Below are 21,710 nucleotides of genomic sequence, written 5' to 3'. Positions count from 1 at the left end.
AAAAATGGGCTCATTTTGTGAGTGGAATGTGTTTCAGATATGGGATTTTGTGGCACAGCTCAAAAAAGCCAAAAAGAGTATTTTAATTTTTTAATGGAATTTAATACTTTTAATTTGATTTCGATAAGTGAAAGTGCAATTTATAAGAGTGATATTATCATGCACGTCTTATTCTAGCAGTCTTTCCTCAACAGCATGGAACCTTAGTACTTCATGCTTGATAAAAAATAATATATTACTGTTATTGGGGTTTTTGTCTCATACTGATGGGTCAAATTAATGCTGGTGTGCATTTTTCAAACTAATGTCCTCTCCGATGGGTCAAATAAGTGCATTTACACACCGCGTCACAGTACTGACGTTTTATTGCTTGGTTTAAAGCGCGAAAATAATCTCAAAAATTAAACAACAGAGGCAGCAAATTATTTAAATGTAGAGGGGAGGGAACTTTTGCCACTGAAGACCCATCCTTCGACTCACTGGCAGAACCAACGTCCTCCCAGAGCCGAGTGGATGCTTCCGGATTGGGGAAGCCTATGAGCCGTTTCCGCCGCCATTGCGGATTTTGGACACAAGATCAAGTGGAGCCGCTGCTATTCATCGATGCATGCAGAGAGCACATACTGACGGAAGAGGGAGATATTAAACATTTCTAGTGCTGCAAAATTTAGAAAAACGCGATTAATCACACCATATTACCTTTAATCTGGTGTGTTTTTTTCACCGACTGGCTGCGACCTACATACACATAGAGGAGGTCGTGGCTAGCGCGGTGCTACTGCCTAGCTAGCTAGCTGTACGGCTAGATTTTCAGGACTCCGGAGAAGCTCAAGGAAGGCATTATGGCTCAGATACTACCTATTCGCTTCCAGGAGCACCTGCAGGTATGTTACTCCACCTAATAATTTTGTAAATATAAACATTGTCGTAATGTATTTATTTTTCCGCTTGACCGTCGTTTGACAGGTTACTAGCTGGGCTATCGGACGTCAATACCCGCAGCGAATGAATGACCTCCCCTCCCCCGTTTAGCCAGCAGCTAACAGCTAGCTTATCCGGCTAGCAGCTCATTCATTACAGTGATGCTGCTGCCGAGTCGAGTCAACGTTAGCCGACATTAGCTGTCAGTGACGGCCGGAGAGGGAACCAGGCGAATACTCAACTCTTTTTGTCAACCTCTAATAAAGATTAATTGCTTCGTCGACTCGTGATTTTCTTCCTACATTTTGGGAAGGTTTGTTTCAATTACATTAGTGAGCTACAAGTACATCGTTAGTGAGTCACGTCATGTGGGAGACGTTCTGTCATCCACCTGCTATCATTATGGACAAATACTAGCATGCTGTTTCAATGCAGCCAAAATTGTATTAATTTAAAAAAGTCCCGGTTAGGATGTATTAATGTGTTAAATCTTGTAAGAAAAAGCTAACTGTAAAATTTAAGACCCTGTTCCATTTCATGCCATGCTCTAATCAGGTTCTATCACGACATGCCGGTTTTTACACCTGCAGGGAGGCTGTGATTTTTGCCAATCACGGTTTTTAACTGTGAACTGAAATATCCGCTCCTTGAGCAGCTGTACAAAGCGACACACTCCTGTAAAAAATGCACAAAATTTTCTCTCATACTGTACGTGTACGCCATGATTTCTAGAACACTTGGAAACGGATTAGAATCTGTGAAGTCAAGGTCAGCTGATCATATGGGAGTATTGGAAGTGTCAAAGGAAATTAAATATCGAATCCCATTTAGAACATCGAGGCAGAATATTCTCTCAAATTAACAATTTGTTAATTGCAGTTGGTTAATAGGAATCCAGCCTTCCTAGGATGCAGTGATACGGTATAATATTAAGTTTGTGTTACCTCAGCTGGCAAGATTTGGGGGAAATGATTTGTGTTTCTGGTTGTTGGCACTATAACTAAAATTTGTTCAAAGATTTTGAAATTTAGTGTAGCGGTGGCTCCTGACTCCAGGAAGAGATTATAAATGTGAGGTAGATCTGGGTCCAGTTGTGGTTTCAGTTTAAGGTTGTCGTATATTATAGTAATCAATTATAGGCCTATTAAAATAAAACTAAAGAAGTCATGGATAATTTCTGTTTTTCTATTTCATTGCACAACGATTTGGACTTGGTTCCGGAAATTTTATGTGACACAAGGAATTATGTATCGGGTCAGAGTTCAGTATCAGATGAGCACTGCTGCCAATATGAGGCTGAAAAGATGTTGATTCAGACTCATTCAAAAGGATTTCACATATTGGTGAAAGATAAGAAGCTGTTTCCTGGCAAAAAGAGATTTTTCATCATATGAGGTCATATCTGTGTTGATGCCTCATTGATTGACAATAAATGTATGATTCTAAATACTACAGCAGGTTTTGTAGTGTCAAAGATTTGGCTGATGATGCTTATCAAAGATGAGGTGTGTCAAAGTAAAGCAGTGTTATTGTCACATCACCATATTGTGTGCTTTGCTCAGGGTCCAGTGATGCAGCAGTGGATGATCCCTTGTGTTACGGTTTTTATTATTACATGATTTAGCTGTGCTCTAAACTTGATGCTATTTTCTCAATGTCCAGTTTCAATGACAGTGGTCTGACTGCTTTTTAGTTTCCCCTAATTTTTACATATATGGTCACAGCGGCTATGAAGTGCTTGCTGACCATTCTGGAAATGTTTGTACTGAGGAGCATCGGCTGTTCTTCAGCCACTAAAGCAGTTCGTACATTCGTATCTCAGCTCCAGAACCTGGGAATCAACCCATCCAACATCGGATTCAGCACGCTGACCATGGAATCCGACAAGTTCATCTGCATAAGGGAGAAAGTGGGCGAGCAGGCTCAGGTTGTCATCATTGATATGGCCGACCCCAACAATCCCATTCGCAGGCCCATCTCTGCAGACAGCGCCATCATGAACCCTGCAAGCAAAGTTATTGCGCTTAAAGGTAAGCTCTGTATAGAACTCCGTTGTAGACCTATTAGTAAGTAGTTTTATGTAACACCTTGAAAGGAGTGTGCTAGATTTCTGCAAGCACATAGACTACTAAAGTAAGCAGCTAAGTTTTGGCTGGTCAAACACCATGCCATGGTGCTTTTAAAATACATTAATTCATTTGTCTAAATTTTGTTTGTGTTGTCAGTTACGTAGCTGTCACATTCTGCTTTTCATTTTGATGTTGATATGTAGACCACCACATTTCTGTTTGTCAAAAAATGTCCAGCAGCTAAAGTGTAGTCTAACAAATTTAAATGTACAACGCATTATGTTAAGAACAGTTGCCATAGTACCAGTACTAGTCAAATGTCATGCTATCATGAATGCTTTGTCTATTTTTGCTTGTTTTTGCTCTTTTTCATTTCCTACTGCTTTCTTATGTTTGCAGACGGTGAGTTGAACTTTGCATATCATGAGTTGTAAAATTTGTAATCCTGTTTGCACTGTCTTGAAATGTTTGCACAGTACTGATAGTCATATTAATTAATGCTTGACTTTATGATTAATCCAAAAAGCAGGGTTTTTGCAAAATTAAGAGGGACGCTTGAAGGACTCTTGTTTTTCTGTTTTTTGGTGTGTGTGTGTGTGTGTGTTTGTCCTTTGTGCTGCGCTGTAAATATCTAATATTGCAGCTAACCATTTTCTGAAACATACTGTACTTAATATTTCTTAAAATGAAGTCATGTTATGCTTTCCCTTAACTTCAGTACAGTATGAAAATAAGAACAGAAAGTAGTTTCAGAAAGTTATTCCAGTGAACATCACATCCCATCCCAGCACAGCCCATGTGTTGTCTAACTAACATTAATGTTGTGTGGCATTCACAGACCATTTGTCTATGTACAGACTTTAGTTGGTGTAATCCATTGAAATGTGGGTAAAGATTTTCTGGAGTTGAGTCAATTGGCAGAACTGAAGGTAAATACAGATGTGTGAAAAGGATCTGAAGACCTTCGTTTAAAAAAAACAAAAAAAACAAATGGCAACATTCAGTTCCTGTGTCAGTTTTAGGGTTTCATTCATGAGCTGAATGCTTCTGAATGAATACACATCTCTGCTAGAGAATTGTTCACATTCAATAATGAAGCCCTGGAACAAATTTAAAGAAATGACTTGAAAAAATTATGCAAGTTATTGGAAAATGGTTGGTATTAATTTATAATACATAGGATGTTAAAGGGATCAAATATTAGGAAAAAAGTAATAGAATACTTAAAATATATTTTAATTTAAGAGTTACAGGCCTTTTCTGATGTATGCAGGAATCTGCAAGTGTGCATTCAGATTTACGGAAGGTGTGATTAGCTTCGTAAAAATAGAAAATGTAGAATCTATGTACACATTTGTCTACACACATTGATCTCCATTTTTTCTTGAGATTTAAAGATTTTTTGAAATATGATTTGTCTACAGATATTTGCAGATTCCTGTGCATATTAACATTAATGTTTTATATAAACTTACAAATGTGGTTACACACACACATACACAGTGGAGTTACACAACTGTGTGAACACATTTGCTATGTATAGAATAAAGGTGTAATATAACACAGGGCTGTGATAGAGTTGTTCTAAAGTTAGAAGCAACAATTGTTCCAAATTCAGTAGAAGACCAACATATTTGTTTGGCATGTACAGAAAGATACACTTACCGATTATATGAAACATAATGAGAATTATACATGATTTGTCATTAAAGGAAACGATAAAAATGGATATCTTAATAGTTTACCCTGCCTGGATCAGTTCCATCTTTCCAGTAAAAGAATGATAGTTCATAGGCTTGTGAGTGGGCGAGCTAGAGAGTGAAAATGAGCTGAAACATAATTTGGACTTTATTATTTTCAACATTATTCGCTAGTTTAGTACCACTGAGAGTGGTATGAATGGGTTAACCTGGGTACCAGTATCTTAGGTGAATTGGATCTACCAGGTTTGACTGGCCAGCCTCAGGATACTGCAGAGATCAGCACCAAATGTGGAGCTGGGTTGTTGTTTTTTTTATTACTTTCATTCTTGTGGCTTGTTTTTTGTTTTTTTTTAAGATAGGCTGATGGTTTATTTCTTTTACTGGCATTATTTCAGATTAAAAAAAAACTGCCTTTTTGTGGTACTTTATTCATAGTGCTTTATTGGCATGTTAGTCATTTACTGTGATAGGCTTTAGTTACATTGAAGCTTGCTTAGGTCTACTTGAATTTATTAAAACTTTCTTTCCTCCAATGAGGCTGAACTGGAGGGAAAGACCGCAGTGTGTTTTGTGTGCATTCGTCTAGCATCGCTCTCATCATCATATTTATTTGTGTGCTTCGTGGTCTTCTGTTGCTAATCTGCATTCAGACCCAACCCAAATTTCTATATGCTCCATCCTCCGAGATCTGTAGCCATATGCTTGGAGTTGAATTTGGGTCGTAGACGGTGAGGATGGAGGGCCAGAAACAGGCCATGAAGCTTCATTTCATCTGCACTGGGCAACATGTTTTTCTGGAGAAGCTGAGTCCTAATTGAGGTGGTTTTGGTTGAAAAGTTCTGATTGAATCAGTGTTTCCCCTACCATTACCTTAGGAGGGGGGCACTTCTCCCCCAGGAGGAACCACAGCCATCCTCAAAAACAAACAAAATGCCTGATTTTTTTTGAAAAGCACTTGTTTTGTCTGAGCTCAGTGTGAGAGTGGATTTATTTTGCTAGGGCTGTGGTTTGAGGTACTTTTTCTCTTTGTGTTTCAATAAGGGATAGTCGCCTCCAGACACACACACACACACACACACACACACACACACACGTGCAGGTGAAAGCAAAAAAAACTTGGTCGGTACCGGTTACAAACAGGTTTAGCAATGAACGTTGTGCTTTTCATAGAGTAGCTCAGAAAGTTTCATTGGTTTTTAGAAGTTATTATGAAGACACGCCAGTGTTCAGTGTGGATTGATCACTGCACCAGTCTCTTTAGAAGAAAAAAAACAATAATTACTTAGAAACAGTTTTGCGTTGCATACCCTAATTAATTTGTCATATATTTAACGCACAAGATTCATTTTGCTTTAGTGATAAATCCTCTCACAGTGTGTGTTGCTACTCCTTTGGGAGCAGAAAATAATAGAAGAACGGCACACACAACCACGACCAATCCAGCCTTCCAAATCAGCCAGCCAAGGGGAAACACTGACCGTTACACCAAAACCATGTGAAAAGTCATTTTTGATCAAGTTTAGACATAAAGACCTGTAGCGGTGGTGGTAGTAGTGGAAGTGGTGTTAGTGTCTGTTCCCAAGTGTCTGGACCTAAATGTGTGTTGTATTAAAAACAGCAAGGACGTCGGTGTCATTTGAGTACAGTTGAGACAATGAAACTGGATCCAAGAAGTCCAGTTTCAGCTTAGGTCACAACTTCAAACACCAACCAGACAGACAGATTGTGCGAGACTACACGTCCTTGAAAAAAATCACTTTATAATTTTGGAATATAAAGTGATTCAGTCATTCTATGTAGTAGGTTGATCATAACCAAAAATAAGAAATCAGTCTTCATGGGATCTGTTCATACACATAATAACCAATGCAGTGCCTCCCGTTGTCTCAAGTTGAGCTCCTTCCTCTTTGCCCTCTCTTGCTTCATCATCAGAGTGACTCAATAGGAATGAATAGAAACAGTGCTGCTGCGAGTTTTCCATTTAAATTTAAATTTAAACATTTGTAACACAGATGTCTTTTAAAATTTCCCTCAATACTTCAAGAGGTTTGCATTCGAAGCCTCAGCTAGTGGGTTTCAGCAGCCGTTTATTGCATCAGACCTACCTGAATGCAGATCCTCCACCATGGTGGTTGCCGTTTTGTTGGTCTTGCCTCATGTTCTGGTGCTGACACCGGCTTCTTGTTCAGTCATGTTGTTGTTACTCAAACCAAACGCTGACTACCAACATTTCTGTCAATTGGAGTTTGGTATGGTCAGTTAGTGTGTTCACACCCGAAGTCCACTGTGAATTGTGTGTGGTAGCTTTAGTCCCTAGACCAGTTTCTTTTTTAACTGTTTGTGTTCTTAGGTTTCGTCCAAACTGTGTCTGTTAACCTGAGTTCTTATTGTTTTCAGCGGCAAAGACCCTGCAGATTTTCAACATTGAGATGAAGAGCAAGATGAAGGCTCACACGATGACGGATGACGTGACCTTCTGGAAGTGGATCTCCCTCAACACCGTCGCCCTGGTCACAGACAATGCAGTGTACCATTGGAGTATGGAGGGAGACTCTCAGCCGATCAAAGTCTTCGACCGTCACTCCAGCTTGGCCGGCTGCCAGATAATCAACTACCGCACTGACGCCAAACAGAAATGGTTGCTGCTCATTGGCATTTCAGCGCAGGTAATTTAAATGTGTGGCTGAACAGTTGAATCAAACAAATTCATTCTGATCTACCTTCAAAAATTGATTGCATTGTACATTTCAGTGTTTTTTCATTTATTCCGTAACCAAAAAAGTTTTTAAAAAAACTCAATGAAACAAAAATAATCTCAAGGCAGGTATGAATCACTTTCACAGCTCTGGGTTTTGGCTCACCCTGTGGGTTTCTCTTCTCTTCAGCAAAACCGTGTTGTCGGAGCGATGCAGCTGTACTCGGTGGATAGGAAGGTATCGCAGCCCATTGAAGGGCACGCTGCTGGCTTTGCACAGTTCAAGATGGAGGGCAACACGGAAGAGTCCACTCTGTTCTGCTTCGCTGTACGGGGACAAGCTGGAGGAAAAGTAAGATTTACTAGTCTCACACTAACCAAACGAGATCCGGTTCAACACTGGAAAACTGGAGAAGAATATAATATGGATAACTGGATAATTGTCTGGAAGCACCAAGAACAGAAACCTTATTTAATGCATTGAAAAACCTTTCTGAGCACCACCTTTCCATTGTCTCCATTTGTCATCTTGTTGTTCTGCTTGTAGCTACATATCATTGAAGTGGGGACACCACCAACTGGGAACCAGCCATTTCCAAAGAAAGCTGTGGACGTTTTCTTTCCTCCAGAAGCCCAGAATGACTTTCCTGTGGCCATGCAGGTACAAAAACTGCTTTCAAGGAGACACAGAGTGGCTGTGTTTGTTCTGTAGAAAAGAATCCTTTCTTATGGCGCATCGCTTCATCTTTGACATTTTTTAACAAGATTGCAAATTCTTTTTAAATCTAGATCAGTTCCAAGCAAGATGTGGTCTTCCTGATCACCAAATATGGCTACATTCACCTGTATGACCTGGAAACTGGAACTTGTATCTACATGAACAGGATCAGCGGGGAGACCATCTTTGTCACTGCACCTCATGAGCCCACTGCCGGCATCATCGGAGTCAACAGGAAAGGACAGGTATTAAAGCTAACGTTAGCCGGCACGGAACTGGATCTCACAACCAGCTTGTACTGAAGAATTAGCAACCATTGTTCCACATATTTCTCAACTATTTTCATCCAGACTTATTGAGTCCTCTGGGGTTTTTTTGTCATTCCAAAACATGACAGCAGTAACTGATTACTCCACCTCCATTTCCGTTTTGTCAGCTTTCCCACAAGGCCACACAAGAGAAACAGATTAGGCTATTATAGGTCTTATAGACTGAGGACAGTCTTGGTCACAGCAGCACACAACACAGATGTGCATGTTGATATCTTGAACATGCATGATACACCAACTTTGCCTGTATTTTCATTTGTGTAGTTGTTCAATAATTTGCTGAATTGATACATTGAAGTTTGATCAAATCACATCTTTTGTAGGAAAAAAAGAACCACCCAGATAGAAACTACGCCGTTAATTTTTAAAATATTTCCCAGTTTGTGAGTCTGTAGATATGCATGGATTCCTGTCTGTGCTGGGTCGCTTTCCCTGTCACATGTCAGCCCATTTATGTACCGGCCTGGGTCTTTGTGTGCTGCTATGTGACCTTGACTAAAGCACTTTCTGAAAATATCAGGCTGTAAGCAGCATCTCTGATGTCACGAAGCATGCAACAGACATAGTAGTAGAGCTAATCTTAGCCGGGAGAATACACAGTCTAATCCTGTTACTGCTTTTGGCTGTCACCTGCAGGTCTGTCATAACAGCTTAGTGTATTGTAGATACACAGATATACATTAAAAGTGCCATTACACTCAACTATTTGGACGTTCCTCTTTTGAATGAATACTTACAGTGAAATGAAACACGAACACTTCATTGTTCTACCCACAGGAATGAATTTCTTTATTTAAGTGTGATGTCTTCCTGTATGTATATGAAATAAAACTTGGAAATGTGCATTCTCAGGTGTTATCAGTGTGCGTTGAGGAGGAGAACATTATCCCCTACATTACCAATGTGCTCCAGAACCCAGACCTGGCTCTCCGTATGGCCGTCCGCAACAACCTAGCTGGCGCAGAAGAGCTGTTTGCCCGCAAGTTCAACACCCTGTTTGCGGCAGGGAATTATTCAGAGGCTGCCAAGGTGGCTGCCAATGCACCCAAGGTAATGCCAGAGTGTCAGAGATTATATGAGTTCAGACTGTTCAGACCAGCCTGGGGAAAGAACAGCCCAAAGGGATTGGGATGCAAGTAGATAGGTAGCTGCTGTAGCCTGCAAGGATAATATGAATAAAAATTCACTGTAGTGCATAATTTTCACCAAATCTACGATGACAACATGGCATTATTCTTTATGCAGCGCTCAAATACGACTCCCTAAAGCCAAAAGTTCCAAAAGTCAGTTAGTTACTGTCTTCATCCCTCCACCTGCTCCAGGGTATTCTGCGGACCCCAGACACCATCCGTCGGTTCCAGAGCGTTCCAGCCCAACCGGGCCAGACGTCTCCCTTGCTTCAATACTTTGGAATTTTGTTGGACCAAGGCCAGCTCAATAAGTTTGAGTCTCTGGAGCTGTGCAGGCCTGTTCTCCAGCAGGGCCGCAAGCAGCTGCTGGAGAAGTGGTTAAAGGAGGACAAGGTGTGTGTCCACATTTACTGGAGTATTCCTCTCCAATAATGACATAAATAATCTTTGATAATGTTAACTTCTCTGGTTTTTTTGTGTGTTGACAGCTGGAGTGCTCTGAGGAACTTGGAGACTTAGTGAAGTCTGTAGATCCTACTCTTGCCCTTAGTGTTTACCTCAGAGCCAACGTCCCCAATAAGGTCATTCAGTGCTTTGCAGAGACTGGACAGTTCCAAAAAATTGTCCTCTATGCTAAAAAGGTTTGTGACGATGCTTAGATTTGTCATTCTAGTTTTATCTTATATGTTTGACTTTCATTGAACAGTGACGAGTATGACCTTCTGAAGGACGGTGCCCTATTTATTACAGTGTTGTAAACTGTTCTCCTGTTGAATTTCCATTTCCCTGCAGGTGGGCTACACTCCAGACTGGATTTTCCTGCTCAGAAACGTAATGCGGATCAGTCCAGAGCAAGGTCTCCAGTTCTCCCAGATGCTCGTCCAAGATGAAGAGCCGCTCGCTGATATCACTCAGGTAACTGTCCGTTGTGTCAGGTTGACTTCATCAACAGGTTTGAGTGGGTTGTCAACTTTTTTGTCAACTATTTGTTGCTCTTGTCAGGGCAGTGGTGACCTGAGAGGCATCTATGATCTCTTCTTTGCATTTTTTATCCAGATTGTGGATGTGTTCATGGAGTACAACCTGATCCAGCAGTGCACTTCCTTCCTGCTGGATGCTCTGAAGAACAACAGGCCCATGGAAGGACCGCTGCAGACTCGCCTGCTGGAAATGAATTTAGTTCATGCACCACAGGTATATATATAGATGACACGATCTGAAAGTCTCCTTCAGTTACAGAATCAACCTTTGTGATTTACAGTAAAGATTCACCCTGATTCAGCTGCCCTTATTGCAGCATTTCAACTTTGCCCCTTTGATGTGTTTGGCAGGTTGCAGATGCCATCCTGGGTAATCAGATGTTCACCCACTATGATCGAGCACATGTGGCACAGCTGTGTGAGAAGGCTGGTCTCCTGCAGAGGGCGCTAGAGCATTACACTGACCTGTACGACATAAAGCGAGCTGTGGTGCACACACACCTTCTCAACCCGGAGGTAAAATATTAACATTTAAAAACATTATCAAATGTGACACAAATAATCCTCTTGTGACCACATTATCATTTGAAATGTATGTGGTAATATATTTTCTGTGATTGCTTTGTACTGGAATATTTATGTTTGTAATGCTGAGCATTTTCTATTTGTCTCTGCAGTGGTTGGTGAACTTTTTTGGCTCCTTGTCAGTAGAGGACTCTCTGGAGTGCTTGAGAGCCATGCTGTCTGCAAACATCCGCCAAAACCTGCAGATCTGTGTCCAGGTGGCCTCCAAGTATCACGAGCAGCTCAGTACACAGTCTCTCACTGAACTTTTTGAGTCATTCAAGAGCTTTGAGGGTAAGATGGAATCATACTGTTCTGTTTATTTTTATAAAATGACAAATTATAAAGGACATGTTAATATTATGTTGATTTTAACTTCTAATTTTTTTCTTTTTAGGTCTGTTCTACTTCTTGGGTTCCATTGTGAACTTCAGCCAGGATCCAGAGGTCCACTTCAAATATATCCAGGCCGCCTGCAAGACGGGTCAGATCAAAGAGGTGGAGAGAATCTGCCGTGAAAGTAACTGCTACGACCCTGAACGTGTTAAGAATTTCCTCAAGGTCAGAAATTGACAGGCACAGAAAAAGTTGTCTCCACTAAATAAGTAACCCTTAGCCTAACTTAAAGGAATGTTTCCCTACAGGAAGCCAAGTTGACTGACCAGCTACCTTTGATCATTGTGTGTGACCGCTTTGATTTTGTCCACGATCTGGTCCTTTATCTGTATCGCAACAGCCTGCAGAAATACATTGAGATCTACGTACAGAAGGTACAATACCCCATCAATAAATGCAACTGCAATATCTGTCCCTGAATATGTCATAACTCCATCGTGATTTATTTTCCAGGTGAACCCGAGCCGCCTCCCTGTGGTCATCGGAGGGTTGCTTGATGTGGATTGTGCTGAGGATGTGATTAAGAACCTGATCATGGTGGTTAGGGGGCAGTTTTCCACAGACGAACTGGTGGCTGAAGTGGAGAAAAGAAATCGGTGAGAAGAAAGAATCAAACTGCATTGTAATCCTGGGATCATTGAGGCATCCACGTCACATAGTTATGATTTCATGTGATTTCTTTAGACTGAAGCTGCTGCTGCCGTGGTTGGAGGCTCGTATTCATGAAGGATGCGAAGAGCCTGCTACCCACAATGCCCTGGCCAAGATCTACATTGACAGCAACAATAACCCTGAGCGATTCCTGAGGGAGAACCCATACTACGACAGCCGTGTGGTGGGCAAGTACTGTGAGAAAAGAGACCCCCACCTGGCCTGTGTGGCCTATGAAAGAGGACAGTGTGATCAGGAGCTGATCCATGTGAGTTCAGTCTCCAAACAGATGTTACTAAATTATATTATTATATAATAAGTGCTGTATTGGTGATTTCGGCCACCTGATGTGCATACTTCTTGTCTCTATTTTGTCTATTACACCTTAGGTTTGCAATGAGAACTCCCTGTTCAAGAGTCTGTCCCGGTACCTTGTGCGTCGCAAAAACCCTGAGCTCTGGGCTAGCGTGCTCCTGGAGACCAACAACTACAGGCGACCGCTCATCGACCAGGTCCGAACACTTGACCACCCATCCGTCCCTTTTCTGTGAACGCTCATCTTTTGCATGTTGGGGTGTGGTCTGGAGTTTTATTTCTGCTTGCTCTAAACGTTCACCTTCTGTCTGTCTCTGCTACAGGTTGTCCAGACGGCCTTGTCTGAGACCCAGGATCCCGAGGAGGTGTCTGTCACAGTCAAGGCCTTCATGACCGCTGACCTTCCCAATGAGCTCATTGAGCTTCTGGAGAAAATTGTCCTTGATAACTCGGTGTTTAGTGAACACAGGTGAAAGAGGCTTGACGTTACCTGTAAATCACAAATATTTAAGACAGTGATTCCAAAATATTGTATCTTTGAAACCTTTTCTCTGTGTGTTTTGTCTCAGAAATTTGCAAAATCTGCTCATTTTGACCGCCATTAAAGCTGATCGAACTCGTGTTATGGAGTACATCAACCGCCTGGACAACTATGACGCCCCAGACATCGCCAATATCGCCATCAGCAACGAGCTGTTTGAAGAGGCCTTTGCTATTTTTAGAAAGTTTGATGTCAACACGTCTGCCGTTCAGGTCGGTGGATCCCTGCTCACGCTTAAAGCCCTTGATTATCTTGACTGCTGGAAGAGAGCTATTGATCTTGATGCAACGTGAATGTCATCTTGTTTTGTTCAGGTTCTGATTGAGCACATCGGTAATCTCGACAGAGCGTATGAGTTTGCTGAGCGCTGCAACGAGCCTCCAGTGTGGAGTCAGCTGGCTAAGGCCCAGCTGCAGAAGGGCCTGGTCAAAGAAGCCATCGACTCGTACATCAAGGCTGATGACCCCTCTGCGTACATGGAGGTGGGACAAGCGGCAGCTCAAAGTGGTGAGATTTGTTTTGTAAACTCATTTGGTTCTTGCATAAATGGCATTTTGGCAAATAGAAACTCGACCAATGTTCTTATGGACTTAAGGATTTAATTGCTGTGCGCAGGAAACTGGGAGGACCTGGTGAAGTTTCTGCAGATGGCCCGTAAAAAGGCCCGCGAGTCGTATGTCGAAACAGAGTTGATCTTTGCTTTGGCTAAAACCAACCGCCTGGCTGAGCTGGAAGAATTCATCAATGGCCCCAATAATGCTCACATTCAACAGGTACGTCCTGGATGCATAGAGACACTTAAATCCACTTTAAAATTATTTGACCTTTTTATATTTGCTTCTTTGCTGAGCTTGCTTTCCCCCCATGTGTCTTTTTTCCTTCAGGTGGGAGACCGCTGCTACGACGATAAGATGTACGAGGCGGCCAAACTGCTTTACAACAATGTGTCTAATTTCGGCCGCCTGGCTTCGACCCTGGTTCATCTGGGAGAGTACCAGGCAGCTGTGGACGGAGCTCGCAAGGCCAACAGCACCCGTACCTGGAAGGAGGTAAGTCGTGATGAGAAGGGTTCGTTTGGACTTTAAGTCTCCTCTATGTATGAGTCTTTGCTCCAGGGGTAGTTGAAGAAAATGTTGTTTTTTTTATGCTCTTCCAGGTCTGTTTTGCATGCGTCGATGGGAAAGAGTTCCGCCTCGCGCAGATGTGTGGCCTGCATATTGTTGTCCACGCTGATGAACTGGAGGAACTCATCAACTATTACCAGGTACCAAGTTCAATCATAAATCTCACCTGTATGCTGTCTTTTCAGTTGACAAATTAAAGAAGATATCTCTGCAAACTGAAATTACTTTTAAAAATAAGACTTTACTGATTTGTAGTGTGTTTTTTAAATTATTTTTATAGTTCAAAAGTTACGGTCGGTGTGGTTAAATCTGTCGCTGCCCTGCAGGACCGCGGTTACTTCGAGGAGCTGATCACCATGCTGGAGGCCGCCCTCGGGCTTGAGCGAGCCCACATGGGTATGTTCACAGAGCTGGCCATCCTCTACTCCAAGTTCAAACCCCAGAAGATGAGGGAGCACCTGGAGCTCTTCTGGTCCCGTGTCAACATTCCAAAGGTAACGCCACGTTTCATTATTGGCTTTCCAAAATGCATGTGTAGCATCCCTTGGGAATTCTTTTGGAGAAGAATAACTAGTGAAAGAACAGTTGTAGTCTCTAAAAATAAGTGTCTGATCCATCTTTGCGTTCTCAGGTTCTCAGGGCAGCAGAACAGGCCCACCTCTGGGCTGAGCTTGTGTTCCTCTACGACAAATACGAGGAGTACGACAACGCCATCATCACCATGATGAGCCACCCATCCGACGCTTGGAAGGAAGGCCAGTTCAAAGACATTGTCACCAAGGTAAATAGAATATAACACTACAGATGCTAGATGTGATGACAGATGCTAGCTCACAGTGCTTTTAAGTTTTATTGACAGATGATTTTGTGTGTGGTCGCAGGTGGCCAATGTGGAGCTGTACTACAAGGCCATCCACTTCTATCTGGACTTCAAACCGTTGCTACTGAACGACCTGCTCATCGTCCTCTCCCCGAGACTGGACCACACACGTGCCGTCAACTTCTTCAGCAAGGTTCCACCCCAGTTCTTAAACCTGTTGCCCCATAAAAGTGGATTGTATTGAAATCACAGAATCCATAGTAATGATAGAGAACGGAGCCTCATGGTGACAAACCAAATCAAAAAGCAGTTCATTAGGAGAGAACATGGAAATGGACCTGAGTGTTTTTGTGGTTATGTTTAGGTGAAGCAGCTGCCTCTGGTGAAACCGTACCTGAGGTCCGTCCAGAATCACAACAACAAGTCTGTAAATGAGGCACTCAACAACCTCTTCATCATTGAGGAAGACTATGTGGTAAGAGATATTATGAATGTGCATTGTGAAAGTATGAGTGCATTTTTTGAGATGCCTAAAAGTTGTTTGAAGGATGAAATATTTTGGATGTTTGACATGAAGTTGAGTATGTTCCTTTTTTTTTAACAGTAGGATAAAAGTTTTCATTGTTTCCTTGTTCCTTCTCAAAAAGGCACTGCGCACTTCCATTGACGCCTACGACAACTTCGACAACATCTCATTGGCCCAGGGCCTGGAGAAGCACGAGCTGATTGAGTTTCGGAGGATCGCGGCCTACCTTTTCAAAGGCAACAACCGCTGGAAACAGAGTGTGGAGCTGTGCAAGAAAGACAAGCTCTACAAGGTGAAAAACCATTCAAACACATGAGATTCACTGGGCAGGCATTGCAATTGAGTCATAACAACTTGTTTTAAATGATAAAATGTCATTGTCCTTTCCTCTCTGCAGGATGCCATGCAGTACGCGTCCGAGTCCAAAGACATTGAGCTGGCAGAGGAGCTCCTGGCGTGGTTCCTGAAGGAAGATAAGAAGGAGTGTTTCGCAGCCTGCCTATTCACCTGTTACGACCTGCTGCGGCCTGACGTAGTGCTCGAAACCGCCTGGCGACACAACATCATGGATTTCTCCATGCCATATTTCATCCAGGTCATGAGGGAGTACCTTTCTAAGGTAGGTTGGGCAGAGGTAACGTCTATATGATGTATCAGGAAGAGGTAGAATGCTTTAGGAGATGGTTTCTTTAGAGAGAAACAAAAAAGAGAAAGGGTAGGCAGGATTTCTTTTTTTTAAATGCCTTTATTGGTTGATCGTATTTGACATAGTATTTGTAAACCTGTGCTGACCCACCTGCCTCTGGTTTACCGTGTCTGACCCGTTCAGATGGGTTTACCACAGAGACAAGCTAAAATGTTGAATTAAATACTTTTTCCGCCTCATCACTATATCTCACAGAAAACAGATGCTGCGTTTACAAATACTATTCAGCTATAGGCAGTCACACCATGCCTTCCTTGACTGTGTCAAGTATGAACCCCCCCGCCACCCCCTCAGTGCTGCCTATACTTTCTTCCATTCATTCTCATCTTCGTCTGCTTCAGTCGTGTGTCGTCATCGGTGTTTTTCAGTTCCATCTGGCGGTTGCCGTCCATTCGAGCTACTTTTCCATACAAATGTGTTCCAGAGTAGATTGATAACTGCTGTGTCGCTCATCATGTCTGTTACATGGCAAAAAAATAATAATATTTGACCCACCTGTTGCATTCATAGCAGACCAGAGTCAAATTTTGTGAATTAGTGAAATTTGAAATTCCACATTGGATTTGACTTCAAGATCATTCAGATTTTCTCTCCTGGCCGACTAGTCATGTTATTTTTTAATCAGATTACAACAAATCATTTTAAATTTCATCTGGTATATTAAACATTTAACATTCTGTGTTGAAATTTATTATAATTTCTATCAACAAAAATCTTTTAAAAAATTTCACTGTTCTAAGCAACAGCTGGGAAAAGTCACGGTTCTAGAATAATCTCAAGCCTGCATTTGTGTCAAAAGTGGCCTTTATTTCCTGCATTTCTGTCTGTTTTTTTTTTTTGTGTTTGTGACATGTCGCTGTTTTCTCTCAATTTCTACTTTGGGAGACCATTTGTTTTTTTGTTTTTATTTTTTTTCGTCCTTAAGTTTGCCTCTCTGAATTTCCTTTCCAGGTTGATGCAATAAAGGAAAAGGTGAAAGTAGATTCCATTTTCTAATCATTCCTTTTGACCCTTGTCCTGTAGCCTGTAGTTTGGAGGAATAAAACTAGCAGAGACTGCATGACCCCCTCTCCCCTCCCATGTCATTGCTGCTTCTGAATGTAGACCCCCACATTTCCACTAGATGATCTCCCGACCCACGAGGGTCCAGAGGGGGGCTCCTCGCTCTGCTGGTTCAGTGATGGCTCTGGGTTAAACAGTTTAATGATGAATAATGACTTCATAATGGAATTATTTACTGTTTCAAGAGGAGGTGGGAACATCTATTTCCTGGTTCTCAATGGCCCGACATCTAACACTGTTTCCTCAAGTTTTGTTAGTAAGGGGAGGTAGGACAGTGGGGGAAGAGGAATGAGTTCCTAAAATATATATATAATCTTGAAATATCATTTTGTGTTTATTCCAATAAACACTTTCAGATTAGAGGTAGATTAATGCACTTTTATTTCATAATCCTAGTCAAAGGGTGTAGCTGTTACTTTGACAACCTTGTCAGGTTTGGCAGCAGCAGGTGGCATTGTGATGCAGATACAATGACGTGTGTTCACTTTTGGCTTAGTAGATTTTTTTTTTTAGTATCACACACTGACTTTGTCCTCAATCTGTGTTGTTGTCTCTCAACCTGATTGGCTCTTCCACATGTGTGCGTACAACACATGGAGAAGCCAGGCCCCCAGCAGGAACCCTTGGGTAGTGCAGGACAGTGAAATTATTTTAAAAAAAACAACAACTCACACTCAGTCTACTATGCCACATCCTCCTCAAACAGAGCCATCCAGGTAAAACCAGCTTACCCATCATTCCTTCATGTTGTGGGCAAGGAGTGTCGCTCTGGACCCCCACCTCACCGGCTGTGGTCGGGTCTTTTCCTCACAGACTTGTAGATTAATACTCGACTGTCTTGTAACACCACTCAGCTGCAGCCTACCACCTCATCCTGTCGGAATGATCCTTAATTTGTGTTGCAAATTCCTATCTGTGCAGGAGAATAGACTGCAGGTAAGTGTAAGTCCCAATTTGAGCAGTTCAGGAGTCAGCGAGGCCGTAGTTGAATGAACTCCATTCTCTTTGAGACGTTTCTATTAGATGTTTGTCAGAAATTCAGATAGAAAAACTTCTTCTGGTCCCTTCAAGCATCAGACAGTTTAAGATATATAATCTCTACTTGGAATGTCTTCCTTTCCAAAAACGCCAACAGACTTGTTCAGCAACAAGCATGCCACCCCCCCACCCCCCCCCCCGGTATCATCTGCAGCACTCAGGCCAGGCCTAGAAGCATCGTTGTCGGCTGTGCCTGCTTATGAAAAACCTTGAACTTGGCTGCACAAATCCATCGCCTCCACCCTCTGTTACACTCCCTCCACTTTGCTTTCTGCTTCTCTCTCTCTCTCTCTCTCTCTCTCACACACACTTCTGTCTCTCTCATGCACTCTTATAGAGGAAAATAACCAGACTGCCGCTTCAGCATGTATCTCGACCCTTTTGAAATGAAACAACAGCCTGTCTTTTCTTGGAACGGCCTGCTTAACCTGATCGATCTAAGTAGGAAAACAACCTGACCGTATGTAGAGAACTGAACCCAAAACCACCTCCAAAAAACTCTTCTGTTCAGACGCTTACTGTCGTTGCTGAGAGGAGCATCTGAAGCTTTGTCGCTGGCTGCTTGATCCTATCTTTTGCCTTTCTGTCGCTTCTGAGTTGCCTAGCTAATATCGAAGCACTGAAGAAAAAACGAATTTGCATTTTGTAATTCTGAATTTTAAGAAAACAAAACAGGCCTTTTGATGAAATGCAGGTACATGTTACAGGAAACCGATCATGTCCTGGCATTCTATTGACAATGAATCCAACCGTCTGTGATTTAAGTGAAATAAATAAGAGCCATGTATTCAGCATTCATCATTTTAGCTTTGCTGTTGAAACCAGTTGTATTCAGTGTCGTTTTGCGGATCTTCAAAGATAATCAAGTAAGGATGGGTGTGATTGTTTTTAAACCGCATCTAATGAATAAATAGAAGTATTCGTACTGCTTTTGGATGATTCGTTTAAATCTACGGGTGTCGTCGCGCGCGCGCACACACACACACACACACATAGCTGTGATTTGTTCTCTGTACAGTAGCGTCAATGCAAAATACATGCAGAATGTTTTGATATTCTGCTGCAGTGTGAACACATGCATGCCGGTCTGAGAGTGTTTACGCTGGTAAGGGTTGGTTCTCTACATACTCCACATGACCAACAGTTTAGCCTCGATGATTTGGTTGGCTGGATGGTGGGACCATTGTTGCCCAGTAGCTTTTGGTCTTCGTCTCCCCTCCTAATCCCTAATACTCCCCCCAGAGAGGAGGATGACTGTTGTAGCTAAAACTCAATAGAGTAGCCAGTAGTTGCTCTCTAGATGCATCTCTTCCTTTGGCATCCCAACACATTAGCAAAGGTCTGCCTCCTGCAGCCTGTGTGTTTTGTTTAAATCTGGACTGTACTCATCTTCGCCTGTCAGGAATGGTCCCATCCGTCAGCCAGTGAAATAACCCAGAGGTCAGTTTTTACAAACCCGACGTCTCAGCCCTTGCTCTTCAAGAAACCCCATCGACCTTTAGCGCAGCCGAACTCCTAATGCCTCACTGTCGTGTCGTCCACAGGTGGACAAACTCGAAGCCTCCGAGTCTCTGAGGAAACAGGAGGAGCAGGCGACCGAGTCTCAACCCATTGTTTACGGTAAACGCTCCTCATAAAATGGGGATTTTCTTCCTGGTTTTTATGAACATTTAAAGGAAATAGAAATTTGACAGACTGTTTGCTCGTGATGTCATTGACAGTAGCCTGTTGTCCCTCTTTACACTGATGTTTGTGTTGCAGGCACACCTCAGCTCATGCTAACAGCAGGTCCCAACGTGGCCGTGCCTCCACAGCAGGCCTACGGCTACGGCTACACGGCAGCGCCGGGATACGGCCAGCCGCCACAGCCTAGCTTTGGTTACGGCATGTGAAACCCCCAACAGCAACCCTCGAATACCCCCCACCCCCACCCAACCTCAACGTGACCCTACACCTCCCTTCCATCGATCCTTCTCTTTGTGTTCCTCACCAGCTTCCCATGGTCTTCTACTCACCACAGGGGCAACAAGCAAGCGACAGCCCACTCTCACTTTTGAGTACTATTTTTTTAAGTTGTCCCGTTTACCGGAGAAAACACTTAAAACTGCATCGAAGGACTTTTATTTGTATCGTTTGAAAAGAAATTGAGCACATGTTTGTTTTTACACATTCCATATTTATGATTACTTAATAAGAATTGTTTTTGTGTTCATGTGTTGTTGTTTTGTTTTTTTTATTGGTTTGCGCAGAAGTGGACTTGCTAAAGCTCGACAATGAGCCTTTGGAGTAGGTGGAGGAGCATTGGATTTTGCACTCGTGAAGAAATTAATGTAGAGAAGCTCTTACTTTTGATGTACTGAACATGTGAACAGCTTACATTTGTCTCGTTTGTCTGTAAAATGCATTTCATCATTGTATATTCTGAGGAAGAAAAAGGTTACATATAATATTTGAACATATATTGCCATTTGAATGGCTATAGCTAGCGACACTAAGTGATGATAGTATATTCTGCACAGGCGTGTAGCTTTACGGAGTTTTAAATGCATACAGACGTATGTCACTGCGCGAGTGAGGGTGTGTGTGCGTGTGAGTGTGACCTGATGGTATAAATAAGAATTTTAACCCCACCCCCCCACCGGGCCGTTCCATCTATCCACCTAGATGTTCGCGCTCCCTCTCTGGCTCCATGTATTTAGGTGACCTCTTGTGCCGTGTACAGTGCTTGTGTGAGACTATGTATATGTGCAAGGACGGGACCACAACCCATTAACCCCTTGACCTTTAACCTTTGACTCTCAACCGTACCGTGTGTGTATTTACTCCTCTTACTGAGGTCCGTGTATGCCAGCTGTTTTGGTGTTTCCCCTCGGTCACTATGACTTCTTTTTTTTTTTCTTTTTTTGTGTGTGTGTGTGTGTACGGATGAAAATGATGGATTGAAATCTTTTAGATGGAGAGCCCTACCCACTTGACCTCCACCCATGCTCCCGTCTTACTTCCTCTTTTGTTAGCGCGGGGTAGCAGGAACAAACGAGGAGGCAGAAGACAGGCGGTGGAACTGTTGGCGTCCTCATAACAGCTCTGATTCGATCCACGATCACTCCTGTAGGTTTGTGTGTTTAGACGGTGGTGATGAAGAACTCCAGTCTCACTACATCCACTTCTTTGCCGAGGACGGTGTGAAATAAGAGCTTGTATTTACCTTGATGTACTTAATTCCTTACATGCTTTACGCTGTGTGTGTGTGTGTGTGTGTGTGTGTGTGTGTTAAGTGTCATCCTGACCCTAACATGAGTTGAATTCCTTTCTGTTGTCATGCATATAAGTAATAAAGGGGATCTGTCATTGATAAGTTGAACAATATGACTCAAGTGAAAGGGAAATACTAGTCTAAATAAAAAAAAAAAGTAAACGAGTCT

General features: G+C 42.4%; 1 protein-coding gene across 4 annotated transcripts; it reads left to right on the top strand.

The window, feature by feature from the left end:
• Positions 1–520: 520 nt before the first annotated feature.
• LOC137596353 (clathrin heavy chain 1-like) lies at positions 521–21,706 on the top strand. Of its 4 annotated transcripts, XM_068316781.1 has the most exons (34): positions 521–884; positions 2,744–2,951; positions 7,091–7,359; positions 7,579–7,740; positions 7,936–8,049; positions 8,178–8,351; positions 9,288–9,485; positions 9,758–9,958; positions 10,054–10,206; positions 10,358–10,480; positions 10,622–10,759; positions 10,897–11,061; positions 11,223–11,403; positions 11,507–11,670; positions 11,754–11,879; positions 11,959–12,101; positions 12,190–12,424; positions 12,546–12,668; positions 12,795–12,940; positions 13,041–13,224; positions 13,327–13,519; positions 13,628–13,785; positions 13,897–14,061; positions 14,169–14,276; positions 14,463–14,630; positions 14,768–14,917; positions 15,018–15,149; positions 15,321–15,431; positions 15,604–15,774; positions 15,880–16,101; positions 17,140–17,160; positions 19,691–19,728; positions 19,833–19,908; positions 20,050–20,189. In XM_068316781.1, exons 1-33 carry the CDS (start codon positions 843–845, stop codon positions 19,861–19,863), a joined length of 4,917 nt encoding a protein of 1,638 aa, XP_068172882.1. In that variant the 5' UTR covers positions 521–842; the 3' UTR covers positions 19,864–19,908; positions 20,050–20,189. The 4 variants fall into 4 exon arrangements, with proteins under 4 accessions (XP_068172882.1, XP_068172880.1, XP_068172881.1 ...); XM_068316779.1 differs by lacking the exon at positions 19,691–19,728 and having other exon boundaries at positions 20,050–21,706; XM_068316780.1 differs by lacking the exons at positions 17,140–17,160; positions 19,691–19,728 and having other exon boundaries at positions 20,050–21,706.
• Positions 21,707–21,710: the final 4 nt, after the last annotated feature.

The sequence above is a fragment of the Antennarius striatus genome, chromosome 6 (genome assembly GCF_040054535.1).
Source record: "Antennarius striatus isolate MH-2024 chromosome 6, ASM4005453v1, whole genome shotgun sequence".
NCBI lineage: Eukaryota > Metazoa > Chordata > Actinopteri > Lophiiformes > Antennariidae > Antennarius > Antennarius striatus.
Note: the sequence above shows the minus strand (reverse complement) of the source record. Positions and strands in the feature narration are given on the sequence as shown.